This window comes from Erithacus rubecula (genome assembly GCF_903797595.1).
Source record: "Erithacus rubecula genome assembly, chromosome: 4".
Classification (NCBI taxonomy): Eukaryota; Metazoa; Chordata; class Aves; order Passeriformes; family Muscicapidae; genus Erithacus; species Erithacus rubecula.
The window spans coordinates 40,767,656-40,782,455 of NC_136686.1; the positions used below are offsets into that span (position 1 = coordinate 40,767,656).

The following is a 14,800-nucleotide window of genomic DNA, read 5'->3' on the forward strand; positions in this document are numbered from 1 at the left end:
GTTTGGAGCTGGAAGTCAGACACTACTTTTTTCTGTGCCCAATGCAATTTTAAAGAATTCTGAGAAGGTATGTGCAAAAGACCATTAAATTTTTTTCTCCTCTGCAGAGACAAATGCTTTGTGCTGTGATAGGCACCGATACGAGCTGTAGAGAGATTAAACTTCTCTATAGACCCTATAAATATTGCTTTAGACCACAGGCTTGGCTTAAGAAGTACAAGGACAAGTTCATTTATTTTAAGTGAATTGTGGAAGGACTGCCAATGTCTTAGTAGCTGAGAGAATTGGTGCTTGGTCAGCAGATCTTATTATGGTAATGTTTTTATTAGTTGATGTATTAACGTCAAGGCATCACCTCCAAAAGCTATATGCATTATTTTAAATGGAACTAGTATATTTTATGAAAATTAGCTGATTCTTGTTTTTATAAGACCAGAAGTGATATTTGTGCCAGTATCTGGTGCAGTAATAATTCCCATCACCAAAGACTGATTTCCAGGAAGCAACTGCTCTCTTCTCATCACTCTCTTCCTCTCAGTGACACTGCAGATACTTATTGATGTAATAGCAAACTATTTAAATCCATCCTAACAGATTCCAGTAGAGGTTAAAATCTGAGCCATTATGCTCAAATCTGCATCTGATTTTTTTCCATATACCTGTTTTACTGTTTGTTTGTTTGTTTGTTTGTTTGTTTGTTTGTTTGTTTGTTTTTCTGAGACAGGATATTTGGTGGGTTTCTGGTGCATTGTAGTCAAATCTGCAGTTTAATACAAGTATTTTAAGCAACTGTGAGAGGCATAGGGTTGTACTGGATCAGCTCCCAATTCTGGTGCTAGCAGCTGTGGGGAGAGATTGTGTAAAGAGGTTCTGTAATTTGGGAAGGATTTTTTTAACAAAATAATTGAAACACAAATTTGGACATTATAGCTCTTAATAGCACGCATGATTTTGTGATGCAATGATCTGTCTTGCTGTCTTGCAGAAGCTTTTAATTTTATGATTAAATTAAAGGGATTTCCCTCTTGCTCTTCATAATTCACCCATTTTTTCCCTTAAAGCTAGATACTATTCTGCAAACTCCAGCACTTGTAGTATACTGACACAGAGAGAAGGAGCTGTGAAAGCCCATCTCCTCCTTCTTTGCAGCAATTGACCATCAGCAAGAGTGCAAAATTTTTATTGAGTAACTTAAAGAATATTGGTTAAACTTACTCTGAAATTAATCCAGGTAGTTTGAAGTGTTGTGGACTTAAGGCTGTGCTCTTTAGCAAGTTCCATATTTTTACACAATTGCCACTTTTTCCCCTGGGCTTTCATCTTGTTGCCTTAGGTGACTTCCATCAATCGCAGAGTGGGATGCCAGCCCCTGCCCTGTTCAGCCAAGTGCTGGAGGAGTTTCTGCATTCAGTGTGGCACAGAGAAGAGGCTGCAGCTGGGAGAAGTGATTAGTCACTGACTGAACAGGTCATCTTACCCTTGCAGTAAATCAGAAAGGAAATGGAAGAGTATCTCCAGCAGGCTGGCTGGAACACGACATGAGCCTGAGGGCTGTGGGCAGCCAGCAGGATCAGGGTGTCAGAGCAGGCATCAGTACTGGAGGAAGAAGAGGCAGTTTGTAGCAGTAAAACAATGATTTCTCATTTATCATACATAGATCTTAAAAAAATTAGAATGGAATACTTAAAATATACTAATATTTTAAGTACATATTTGTAAGTATGCATATTAGTATATAATCTATACTAAAAATAGAATAAAATAATTTAGTATATAAAAGAAAAGCAACATTCTGGTTAATGCAAAAAAAGTAGTTGCTTTTTTATTTTTTACATACTTATTTGTGGCTTTTTAAAGAAGATAAGTGCAAATAAAGCATAAATTCACTTCCTCTGAGGTTTCTTTTTCATATGAAAATTCAGATAAATTATCCTACTTCAGAATAGTATTAAAAGATATCTTGAATATAGCCAGCACTGGATTGTTTTGTAGAGTTGTGTTATTTACTATAACGTACTCAGCTGGCAGAACTTCTGAATGTTATTTAGCAGAATAGTGTCCATTTAGCTCTGCTTTCTGTGCTGAAATGATGCACATCAACCTTGTTTCAGGCTTTAGAATTAAGCTGAGACACTCAAAGAATGTCTTGGGGCCTTTCCTGTGCTGAACTCCAAGGCAGCTGGCAGTGGAAGGAATCCCCTTGGCTTTGGTAGGCAGAGCCAGTCTAACCCTTGACCCCAGGTGCTCAGTCTCTGCTGTATTTTCCTTTGTAAAGCTATAGAAGTTTTCAAACTACTCTTACACTACAGCAATATTTGGTTTATCTCTGTTAAATAGCCAATGACAGACTTGTGAGGGGGTTTTTGCTGCTGAGGATGTAGTCCCTGGTGACCTTTGTTCTTTGTAAGCTGGGCAGTGTTCCTCATCAGAAGGAAAACAGGGAGTCTTTTGACTTGCAATTCACCTCTGAGCAGGAAACCCATTCCTTGTATGTCTTTTGTTCTGTATATATTAAAATATAGCTTACATTAAATTGAAATACAGCTTACAGTACTTGGACTTCTCAAAACATTTTGTTTCTATTTGGTTTCCTTCTTTTCCACATCTTTGAATTTCGTTGTTGCTTGTTAGCAAAGTAGGACTGGGGGCGTCAGTGCCTGTGCCTGTCTCAGGTTTTCATGCCCCAAAGTGTGGCTTCTTCCCAGGGCAGTGGCCTTCCAGCTGTTCTGGACCCCATGCACTATGGAGCTCCACTGGAGGACTCTAGATCTGGAGGCAATGTATCAGTATACGAGGAGAACTCCAGTTAATGGTAAAGTCATTTGGTTTTAGACTTACTGTGTGCCTGAGGAGTAAATACTAAAATAGGGTATGCTTAAGAAAATCCTTATTTATTAAAATACATTACACTGGATGTGTAGCAATCTGCACTAAAGAAGAAATTGGAAACATATTATTGGTAATTTTATTGGTAGAGAATTAAAAATATTTTTTTACATGGAGAATTTTGCTGTAGGCCATGCTCTGCTCTCCTTATAACCTGTTTTGTTGAGAGCTAATATTTTCCATTCCTCTTTCATTATATTCTTACCAGGGAGTTCATAAAATATAAAACACCTGCAGCATGTTATTATTTTAGTTTATTTCCAGTGCAAATAAAACATTAACGTATGCTAGATATGAATATATTTGCTTTCAGATAGGTAGAAGTGGACAGATTGGCAGTGTTCCTGCTTCTAGGAAGTTGGTACCCTAACTTTAGTAATGCTGATTTCACCAGGTAGCTATGAAAAAATAATTTAATAAAAATCTGACAATTCTATTTATATTGTAAACAAATCTAGGATATGTAAGCATTCACATGCCTTTGTGTTGATTTCAATATGTATGTTCTCAGCAGTGATGTGCTTATGTCATTCTATATGTGTGTTATTGGTCTGAGGTTCTTTTTTTGTTTGATTTGTTTTTTGAGGGGTCGTGTTGGTTTGGTTTTTTTTTTGTTTTTGGTTTTTGCTTTTTTTTTTTGTTTTTTGTTTTTTTGTTTTTTTTTTTTTGGTGGGGGGGGGTTTGCTTTGTTTTAAAGTTTTTATAGGGGCAGTTGTTGGGTTGGTTTTTTTTTTGTGCCATAACCAGAAGCACATTGCCAAATCAGCGGCTTGTAGCTGATGTTCTAGTTTTTGCTTGGATTTTTTATTCTGTAGATCTTGGAAATACCTATAGTATCAGTAGCAAACATCTTCAATGGGTATGTGCTGTGGAAAAAAAGAGAAGTTTGCCTTAGCTGAAAACCCCAGAACCACAGGTTTTGGACAAGGTCACAGAAATGTAACAAGCTGGAGGCAGAGAGTACTGATGGAGTAAAGGCTCTGCAAAACTCAGCCAACCAACCAAATGAGATTCTTGGCTTGTACAGGTTTTTTTAAAGACCAGTTTGCCCTTGATATATTCCTGTTCAGAACAGGATTGCACACTGACAAGGATTGTTTGGATGGAAGGCTGGCCTAAGGGAGACAACTGGTAGGAGATATGGGAGTGTACAAGAAGGCATACATACAATTTTTTTGACAGTGCCTATGTCTGTGAAATGAAAAAATGGGAAGGTTGTGAAGGCTGAAACTTAATAAATAAATTATTGGAAGAAAACCCACCATAAAACTGTCAATAATGTGATCTTACTTCCCCTGGAAGGAATGGTAAAATATGAATGAAGTTGATTCAGTGAGATTAATATAAAATGATGTACACTGTTATCCTTTATTTGTCTTTTTGTGAACATAATGGTTTAAACCCATGGCTTTCAGTCTTCTGCACTGCAGAAGTTTGACATTTTTTCAGTGGAAACATGTAGTGAATTAAACCATCTACTTCTTGGTTTACTTCTCTTAACTACTGCTTGCAGATATCTGAAGTGTGATGTATAGACCTCCAGGCTGTTATTGATCACTGTTTCTACACTTGTCAGCTCATAAAATATATTCAGCTTCAAATCATGGTCACTTAGTCCCATGTGAGACACAGCTTTAAAATGAAAATCTGGTCTAATATGGTGTAACAGGCCTTTATCCTGTTTTCCTCATCTGTTACCTTCAAAAACATCACTGCAGTCCTCTTAATATGAAAAGTTTTTGCAATTTGCTTTTGTACCTGTACCAGTCACAGGATTGTGTCTCTGATGTTTCTGTAATTCTGTTCTGCCTCTCTGTCAATATAGAGAATTTTTACTAGTTTTTGCCTTTTGGGTATTTTTTCTAAATTTGTTTCCAGTTTCCACTAGGAAGAAAGCCCTGATCATTTGTTTGGGAGGGTGGGTGACCATCCTAAGCCTTTCTCTGTAGGGTAGCTGACTATTGGTTTTTGACCTTCTGCTTTTTGAAATTATTTGTGTAAGTTTCTGATTGTAAATGAAAATGCTGGTCTTCCACTTCTTGCTTTAAATTATTTTCAAGTATAATTTTGACTGTTTTCCAGATTCCATTTTAATTTGTGATGTTTGGTTAAAATCCCTTAACATTATTTTACATCTAGAATTTTTTTTCCTAACAGATGAAAAAATTTGAAGGTATTATAAGGTATGCTTTTTTTTCTGATGTCCAATGTATATGGATATAGTAGTGTTAGAATTACAGTGACATTATTGTTTGATGTGATGAATTGGTTCAGAAAACACCCAGTTTCAGTTGTAATATTTTTCCCCCCCATCCTGAAATCAAAGCAAGTAAATATGCTTGACTCATCTGGAAAACAGGCACATAACCTGTTTGTTCTAGTAAGTGTAGACTTCAAATACTTTGAGGTAGGGAAGATGAACAGGCATGCTTCTCTTTACATTATTAGTACTTTGACAAAGACATGTGAATTCAGGTATTATTTCCTTAAGATGTCTCTTTAGGTTATATTCATATTCACTAAAGTGTAGTATTTCTCTCTAGGCAAATTTTGCAGGCTTGTAAATGGGGAGTTTGTTTTGTAGATGTTTTCATCATGCTTTATCTAGAAACCCTGTAGATCCTCAAGGCATCTAAAAGAAAAATCAAATCTGAGCATAGCAGAGAAGAGATAAGTCTTGCATATGGTTGTTGTGAATTTCTCAGACAGGCTTCTTAATAGTAGTAGTGTATGACTTCAGGATGCATAAATAAATAAATTCTGTCCATTGTCTTCTGTCACTCTTTATGAACAGGGTACTGCAATGTAAGCCCATATCCACACGTTTTTTATTTTACTAATTTTGCAGTATTCTATTGGTGAGACGCTGTGAAGGAACATGGGAATAAATGAATAAATTTTAGAAGTAGAAAGTTAAAATAGACATATAGATTAATAAAGGAATCACATCCTTGGGGAATCACTAGTTCTATCAGTGCCAGTCACTTTTTAAACACTCTCTTTTAAGAGCACAGGAGCAGGCAATTCTAGAATGGTGGAAGTCAAGCAGATAGAGTAGAAGGTCAGTTTGACTGAATGGGGATCTTGTTTTGGAAGGATCTAGGGCAAAAAAGGAAGATATATGCCCATATATACATATGAAGATATATGCAAGGTCAGGTGGCATGGGAGGAATATAGAGATGATGTTTGCCACTGTAGGGAGAAGATTGCTGCAGCTGAAGCTCAGTTGGAGTTGAGTACAGCTCCATATAAACAGACTTAATTGCACAGTGCGTGAAGTCTGTCTAATGTCTAGAAATGTCCTCCTAAGGACAACAGGAGTATTAACAGCTATGACTCTTTTTTAATTATCAGCGTCTGTAAAGCTTTCTTTCACTAATGTAGCTCCCAAAGAAAAAAAGGAGTAATTACATTAGCAGTTGCTATGAACTCCAGCTTACTGTTTTTCCATGATGAATCAGAGTATCAACAGATACATTCGGGAAAAATTAGCTGTGACATAGCAAAATCTGTGAACATCTGCTCCAGCTGCTTTTAAATTTTTAATTATTTCAAATCCTGAACTGACTTTAGACATGAAGTATTGTATTGTTTGAGAATGCAAAATGTAAAGTAGTAACTTCTAGGAGCCTTGAGAAACAGCATGCTAAATGCACATAGGTTTCTTTTAGAAGTTGTCTTTTGAAAATTTCTAAAACTTTTGGTAATATCTGATTCTTTTCTTAATGTTTTTGTTTAAATAGTATTAGGTAATGAACATAGGGAGTGAATATATAAAAAACCTTAGAAAGCCATTTGCATTCTCAGTTTTTTTTTTTAATCTGTAGTGTTTGTGATTATGCCAACTATTCCTGTCATTCTGGCTGAAGGGAGGGATGGAAGGATTGGCAGATTGCTTATGTGGGAACAGAAGTGGATGGAAGAATTGTTGGGAGCATGCAACCCTGTCAATTGCTGTACAGAGCTAGATGCAGGTCCTGTGAAAGAATGAGATCTAACTACAGCTATGGATGTGGTGCTCCACTCCTGAGCACGTTAGACTGTCCTGCACCAAGAGAGTAAACGTGAGTGTTGCTGTAATAGCCAGCTAAACCAAGGGCTGCCATTTGTAGGAGAAGTGGAAACACTTGGATCTGAGAGCAAATTAATATGGTGAGATGTGTGCCAGGTCACAGGATGATTTGCCTTCACTAGGGAGGTGTGTGCAGCAAAATCACTATGCAGAATACCTAGCTAAAACATCTATGAAAACTGTTCTGGACAAAGGAGATTCTGATTGAGAATGGAAACATCTGTAGGGTCCCTGAGAGTTGCTTGAATACAAGTGTAGTGTGTGAGTGCTTGAATAATATGGCATGATGTTGGTCAGAAACCTCTGTGTCTGTTGGAGGTTGCAGTAAGTTTTTGGAACAGAAGTTGTGTGGAACATTTGACTTGGGCATGTGGAAACATCACTTCAAAGCTTTTTTCACCCTAATAAATGCCAGCTTTACTATATGGTGGTGGAGCTTGTAGTATTGTAGTCTGCATAGGATCTTTTTTAATGCTGCCAAATGAAATTGTCAAATTGGGAAAATGCTGCTGCTCAGAGGCATTTGTCTTTTTCTGAACATGTTCACATAATTTGTGTCCACAAAGCTGCAGAAAGCTACCATCTCAGCAGTCCTGTGCAAAAATGTGTCTTTGAAAATTATGTCCAATTGGTGCACTCTCTTTTCCTCCATGGCAAGTCTGGGAAAAATATCCTAATGAATAAAATGCATTATTTTAATTCTTTTCTGCCATCCATTGAGGTCTCTGGGCAGCAGAGTAACAGTAACACCCTGCAAGCACTGCTGCAGGAGCAGGTGTGTCTTCCCATCCATATCATGTCCATGGATGGTTTTACTTGTGGTAACGGAGAGCACAAACCTCTTTTTATGTAGTAAATTAATGCTAATTTATGGTATCTGCTTAGCTCTCATAGATTTCAAAATGCTAACTGAAAAGTGTGCAAGTCTTCAGCAGTTTTTAATTAATTTCATAAATTCTCAATACTCTATCTGAATCAGTTAATTTAATTTTATCTTGTGTAGGAATGCCCGTGACTCAAGGCATTCTGTTGGGTGTATGGGTGAATTTAAGCATGCCTTGAAGTATAAGGTGCTCTAGGGAGGTGTCTAGTTTTCTAAACTCTGTTATTTTTCTGTTAACAAAGTTTTCAAAAAAGTATATTTTACAACTAGCCCAGCTGTCCAGCTGAGAGAAGGTGGAACAAAGTACAAAAGTCATCATTTGATAAAATATCTACTTGTACCTTCACTAAATATAGCTACATCACTAGTGTTGCAGATAAGGAATCTATCAGATAATGTCTAATGCCATCATTATGGGGATTAGGCAGGCCTGTAATATTTGCATTGGAGTTCTCTCTGTGCTATTTATAAACGTCTAATATAATTGTAATACAGTTGTCATTTAATTAATATTGGCCTCAACTGCTTTTCTTCTCTTGACATTCTCTAAGACTTTTGTCTAAGGTGTTTGATTTTATAGTTTGACATTTCACTGTGGAAGTTATTTGAGTATTGGATTGTCAACATAGTGAATTTGTCATAAAATGGATGGACATTTTATTCACATGCCCAAGCATTTTTTTATAGTCCAGAATACTCCAGTTCTCTTTAACAAGCAGAATATGGTCCATTGCACTAAAGCCCAAGTTTTGCATGTCAATCAGTAGAACTGTTTTGGCTGATCTGTTTAATCAAGCTTAAGTTGCAGTGTGAATAGCAGTAATGCCCTTTTTAAGGGAAGATAACATCAAACACATTGTCCAGATGGGATCTTTGCTTACCAAGGGATACCTCCAATTGTGCAATTAGTGTCCACTGGCTTTGATTGGCTGCAGCCTCTGTCCCTGACTCCCCTGTCTGGCAGACTGCTTTAAAAGTTTTACTCATCTGTTAGCTCTATTTGCCTCAGCTGAACTGTTGTCTGTAGAGTTTTTAGAAGTGTTTTCACTGCTCAGATTACCTGTTTAGTCTTTAAGGGTGACTCAAGGAGCCTGTATCCCAGGATTCTATAGACAACTTCTCAACAATACTGCATGGGATAGATGAATTCTGTCATTTCCTGAGAGATACAGGAAACATGAGAGGTAGGGGAAGGAATTTAGGATTTCAGATTGACTCCTTGCCAGTGTGACTAAACAGCCTGTTAGTGTTGTTGGAGGTGTCTCACACTGTAGATTCTCTTAAGTGATTCTAAGGCTAGTATAGAACAATGACTTTGTGTTTTAAACGTAATAGAAGCATTTAACTTTTCCAGCTAATGAGAAGTAAGACACAAATAGTAATTGATTCCTTGTCATAAAATTTCAAATACGTTTTTCTTTGGTCAGCTGAGGAAGCAGAAGTGAATATATGCAGCTTTTCATCAATGATTGACTGGAAAAATTTGCAATATATTTTTCAGCTTGAATTTTGGAATAATTATGAGTTGTTGAGGGAGATGGCATGAAATTGTGTAAGCCTGCAGCCTCACTGACTCCAGTAACAGAGGAGTTTGTGCTTTCCAGAAAATGAGCAAAGAAATAATGCCCAAATCCCTGCAAAGATAAGAGAAAGGGGTGAGAGCAATGCCTAGTAATGATGTGGCTGTCAAGAGAAAGGAATTCAGGGAAGGTGACGATTATCTCTGTGTGTACTTCTAAGGATAAAGCCACACTGTGGTTTTGCACTATGTAAGCTTGCAAAGTAGGATTAATGCCTTGCACAATGCCTAGGCCTTCATCTCTGAACAGCAGAAAATGTAATCAGAGAGACTGCAAGGAGGAGGTAGGAAAACTAAGTGAATGAGGCAGGTTTGGGGGTTTTCTCTATGAGATAATTTTGGGTGGGTTTCCTCCCTGCCAACCACCCAACATAAGTGAACAAAAAATGAAGGAACATTGACTTAATTACCAGTTTTTAGGTTGTCCATTCATAATTACTGACAAATTTAACAAAACTGAAGTCCTATCTGCCACTTACTGGGCAGTTGTGAATACAAGAAACTAAAGTGGTTTGAGGAGTGACCAATATGCCAAACTTTCTGCTTTCCTTTGGTGATAAGCCTGAATCCCAACTAGCTGAGATACCACAGGTATCTTCCCTCAGGGGAAGGCATGCACAATCTAGACAGTGAAGGTGATAAGTGCAGAAATGAGAAAATGTGCTACTTGACATCCTGACAACTCAGTGAAGGAATTCACTGTGTCGTGGATTTTTCATGGGCATCTAAAATAATACAAAAGGGAAGTGTCATTTGGAGGCCAGTGGGGGGAAGAACAGGTTGTGGGAGAGAAGGGATGGTTTAACAAACTGTTGATAATTCATTGAACAAACACAACAGCAAGTGGGCTCCTGAAAGATTCCTTTTGCTTGAAGAACATGGAGAAGATTCCATGTCATCACAATGTGTTAAATAATACTAAAGGATAGTTGCATTATTAATACAGCTGCAGGAATATAAGCAGACCTTGCTGTACACAAATGCTTACAATGTAGTATTTGATCACTTTCTGCATACAAGTAGATCAAGAATAGTTGAACTTCTAAGCTTCTAACTTTTATAGGCTTCCTGTTTCATCTTCTTAAAAACCTGTGCTTTGAACAATATATATTATTTAAGGTACTGGGGGAATGTGGAAATTTGATGGCAAGAGGAAATGGTTGATGTAATTCAGCTGTAGATGAAATCCTACATAGGCAATAACTGAAGATCTGGAAGAGCTAATCATCAGGTGATGTCTTGACTGAAACTCAGTCTGTTGAATGAAAGGGCTTAGGAAGATGAAGGATGATGTGCTTCCCCAGAGAGACGGCAATCACAAACTAATCAAAGTATCTTGGGAAGCATCTAGCCAAGCAGAAATTAAATCTTCACTGGACTTCCAATTACACAGTGCTACCAGGTGTTCATGTTGCTGAAACATCTTTATTTCTGAAGGAAACTAAAGACAGGAATCACCAGGATCATGGGATGTTTACTGGCTGTGACAGTTGCTGTCAGGAGGCAGGAGGAACATTCTGTTCCACACTGCCTGAGGTGTGGATGCCAATGTTTTAGGATGAAAGGAGTGGAGAAAAAAGTTAGTAGATTTGTCTTTCTAGATATCTTTGTAGGTTAATACTCACCTAACCTGACAATCTTAAAGTTTTTAGAAGCCTCCAAGTAGCCTGATGCAATCTGCCCTTTGCTGTTTGTCAGGTTGCCTCTTCAGTGGGCAGTGGAAGAGGAGGGGGCTTGCAAGAGAGAGGGAAAAAGAGGCATAAGAGGCATTTGTGGCAGCACTGGGAGAAGAAAAGACAGTGTGCACTGGCAAGCTTGTACCGCTGCTAAACCCATGGGTGTCTGTCAAGATAAGTATACATGGAGCCAGTGGTGCTGGTGTAGATGAAGTGCCTGTGTGTTTTTGGCATGGTTGGGAAGAAGAGAAAACAAGGGGTAGTGTTCCAAATTGGAGCTTCAATGCATTCCTTAGTTTTTGCTCCTTTATAATGGAAGGAGCTGCCCAAATATCATGTAATTCTTCATATTTTAGAGAACACTAGTAGGAAAATAATAGTTTGATTTTAAGAAGAAATACCCCTTTTGAATGTTGTCAGTGAGAGCAGCAGCCCATAAGACAACATGCTCAAGCTTGTGCTTAGATTGTTCAGCTTAACAGGCTTTCAATTCACTTTCAATTAATTCTTTTATATTGGGCATTTATTGTTTATTGAGTTTTGTCTCTTTTCTCAAACATAGTTGGATTCATTCTATATAAACAGGTCCCTGATATCTGGAGACATTATAACCTTGCTGACAAAGCCAGAACAAAATCCTTGGATTGTTTATTGAGGGAAGCTCAATGGATGAGATACAATTTTCATAGCTGCATGATGGCCAAGTGTTGTGGTTGTGGAGGTGGGCATATGAGCTCTGCTTGAAATTTCTGGCACCCACACAGGCTTGAATCATGCACTCTGATGCCATGTTCTAACCTTTGAGAAATAATCTGAGTGCATGAAGATACATGGGAAAGGGTCAAGGGCCATCTGGCCAGAGCCATCTCTCACAGACCCAGAATTTCGTAGTTTTTCTTGTTTCCAAGTCTTATAGAGAGGAGTTAATTTTCTTGTTGAAAGCAAGTGTTTGTGGTACTGTGTCACTGCATTAGAATGGCTTTGTATGCAAAGACTTCCAAAGCCTGTTGGGGAAATAAAAAAATAGCTTTATGATTTCACACTAGACTGGATGTGTTCTTTTGATGGTTCTTATCTGTATGTTATTTTCAATGTTTCTTTGAAGAATCAGGTTTGTTGCCATTAATAAGGAAATTGGATTCAGTGGAGTATGCTTTGAGGGAGGTTGTTTTGTTTTGGTTTTTTTAAGATGTCTGGGTAGTCTCACTCATATGTTCAGAGTAGTTTGGCTTCAGGAGCATATTTTCTTCTAAGATAGAATGACAAGTGATTTTGATGTCTTTTGCCTTTTCTGTGAACAGTCATAGTCTGCCTGTTGGGAGTATGAGGACCTGTTAAGTTAACAGTTCATTGCCATTGTGTGATACTCAGGCATTGCTGTACTGTATTTTTTCTTGTCAAAAGTAGTTCTTAGAAACTTGAAATGTATGGTGCAAGGGAAAGGGCTTAATATTTGAATATTTCAGTTTAGTGTCATGGCCTGTAATGCATGGGAGGTGAGATACATGACTGGATGATTTTCTTTTCTTGCCTAGATTCAAGATCTGCTAGTCCCTGGTGAAGATTTCTTGCATCAGAATTGTTTCATCTACTTCTAGAAGAGCTTATTTTGGGGAGGGGAAAGAGACACAGTATTGAGCTTTTGTGACTCTTTGAGACACATGCTCAGTGTGTAGTGGGGTGATCCTGGCTGGGCTCCAGGGACCCCCCCCCCCAAGCCACTCTCTCAATCCCCTCCACAGCTGTACAGAGAAGAGAAAATGTAACAAAGGGTTTGTGAATTGAGATAAGAGCTGGGAGAGCACTTTGGATGCTTATATCTCACAATTTATATTTCATAACATAATTATAACTAATATTTTTGCATTTCATAAACCCCATTTTTGTTGCTATACCCATCACTTATTTTTCATTATCACTTCCAAGACTTTACTTTTTTTTACATGCTGATGAAGTAATAAGAAAGAGCTGCAAGTTAAGAAAAGTAGAAATGAAAATAAAAGGAGTAATGCTAGTTAATATAGATAATTAAAAATAAAAAAATAAATAAAAAAAAGTGTTGTACTTTTGGGTATTTTTAAATGGTCTACAAACTGCAGTCTATTTAAACAGAATGGATAAATCTCTCTGTGAAATGATAATTGACTTGCATCTCCAAATCAATGATTAGGAAATTAGACCTCTAACATGTAATCTGGAAGTTGAAAGTTGGAGCCTACTCCTGTTATTTCATTATTATGCTTACTTGATGAGCCTTGACTGTGTCCTAAGCAACAGAGACAGACATCTGATTTTCTGTACCTAGCAGTTATGTTACCCAGCCTTTATACTTTGCATAATGTAATTCCATTAATGGACCCATTAAAAGAAAAGGCAAGCAGGTTTGCTGTGAGGATGTTTTATGTAAGTCTTAAATACTGAATAGGAATTTTAGTGAGCAATCCAGTGTGAGCTGTGTCAGCATGATGTTGTCAAACCTGGTGCTGCTGGAGTGCAGGAAAGGCACCAAGGCCATGGTGTGACAAACACCAATCCTAGTGACATCTGTCTGTCACTGATCATTGGAGACTTGATCTTGTTTTTGTTGGGGGACAAAAAACAAAGAGAGTCATGGAAAGTCAGTTACTGTACAGTAAAATACTTTAATATGCTTCAGCAGTAATGATAAAGAACTAGGATAATCAAGATTCAAATCCATAATGTTAAAATAACCGTGTGGGGTGATGAAACATCAAAGGACTGTGGTAACAAACATGTGGCTTCAGTGATCACCCTTCATCATGCAACATTCCTCTTCAAGAAACTAATTATGTATTACTGCCACTGGTGCTGCTCCCACAGCTCCATTTTTCTGTGCACTCCTGAGCTGTGTTGCAGGCAGTCACCTTTCTTGGTGTCACCTGAGACTTGTGTCTCCTGCCATCCCAGTAGCTATCTGTACTTCATATTCTTCAACATCCTTCACCTTTCAACTTATATGTGCTTTTTTGGGTACTTTGTGGGGTTTTTTCCTTGTCTAATTTGTTTTTTTCTTCTTATATTCAAGAGTCCTGTAGATGTGTTTAGAATATTCTTGCAGCTGAAAGAGTTTTTTCATCTTGAAATGCAGTTCTCTTTAAGAAAATGTATCAGTTCTATAAGCAGTGTGCCAACATATTTATACAAAATCATTGTGTTGTGTTGTTTTGTTTTGTTTTTTTCCCTCTGAAGCGGTGTGTGTATTTGAAGGCAGAACCTACTTTGAAGGACAAAGAGAAACTGTGTATTCAAGCTCAGGGGACTGTGTTCTGTTTGAGTGCAAGGTAAGAATACTCTTGATGGAATAAAACTTCTTGCATGTTAGAAATATCAAAGTCATGCTGAAAAAAACTTTTGAAATACAGAGGGGTACAACTTAGGAAGTGAGAGAAAAGGCGTTCCAATAGGTCCTGTGTTTATTTTGTCTGAGTTCCACATCAAATTTTTGCAAATAAATTTACTTTGCATAGCTGCAAGCTTTGATGATACAGCTTGACAATCAAGCAGCATTGTCTTTCCTAGGCATCATCCCCACCATCAGTAATGAAACAGCAGCAGATTACCTTACATTTCCATCTCCAGTGGTATGGTTCAAAATTATCTGCTTGGGTGTAAGACATACATGAGTGTGGTGGGGGCATGGTTTGGATTTCAGGATCATTCTTAGAGGAAAAAGAAGGAAAA

General features: G+C 37.7%; 1 protein-coding gene across 1 annotated transcript in view; it reads left to right on the forward strand.

Moving 5' to 3' along the window:
- The window catches only part of NELL2 (neural EGFL like 2), a 132,706-nt gene that overhangs the window by 38,851 nt on the left and 79,055 nt on the right, over nt 1-14,800 (forward strand). The window contains exon 10 of the mRNA XM_079304312.1: nt 14,309-14,400. Within this exon, the coding sequence (XP_079160438.1) occupies nt 14,309-14,400 (92 nt within the window). The remainder of the gene's footprint in view (nt 1-14,308; nt 14,401-14,800) is intronic.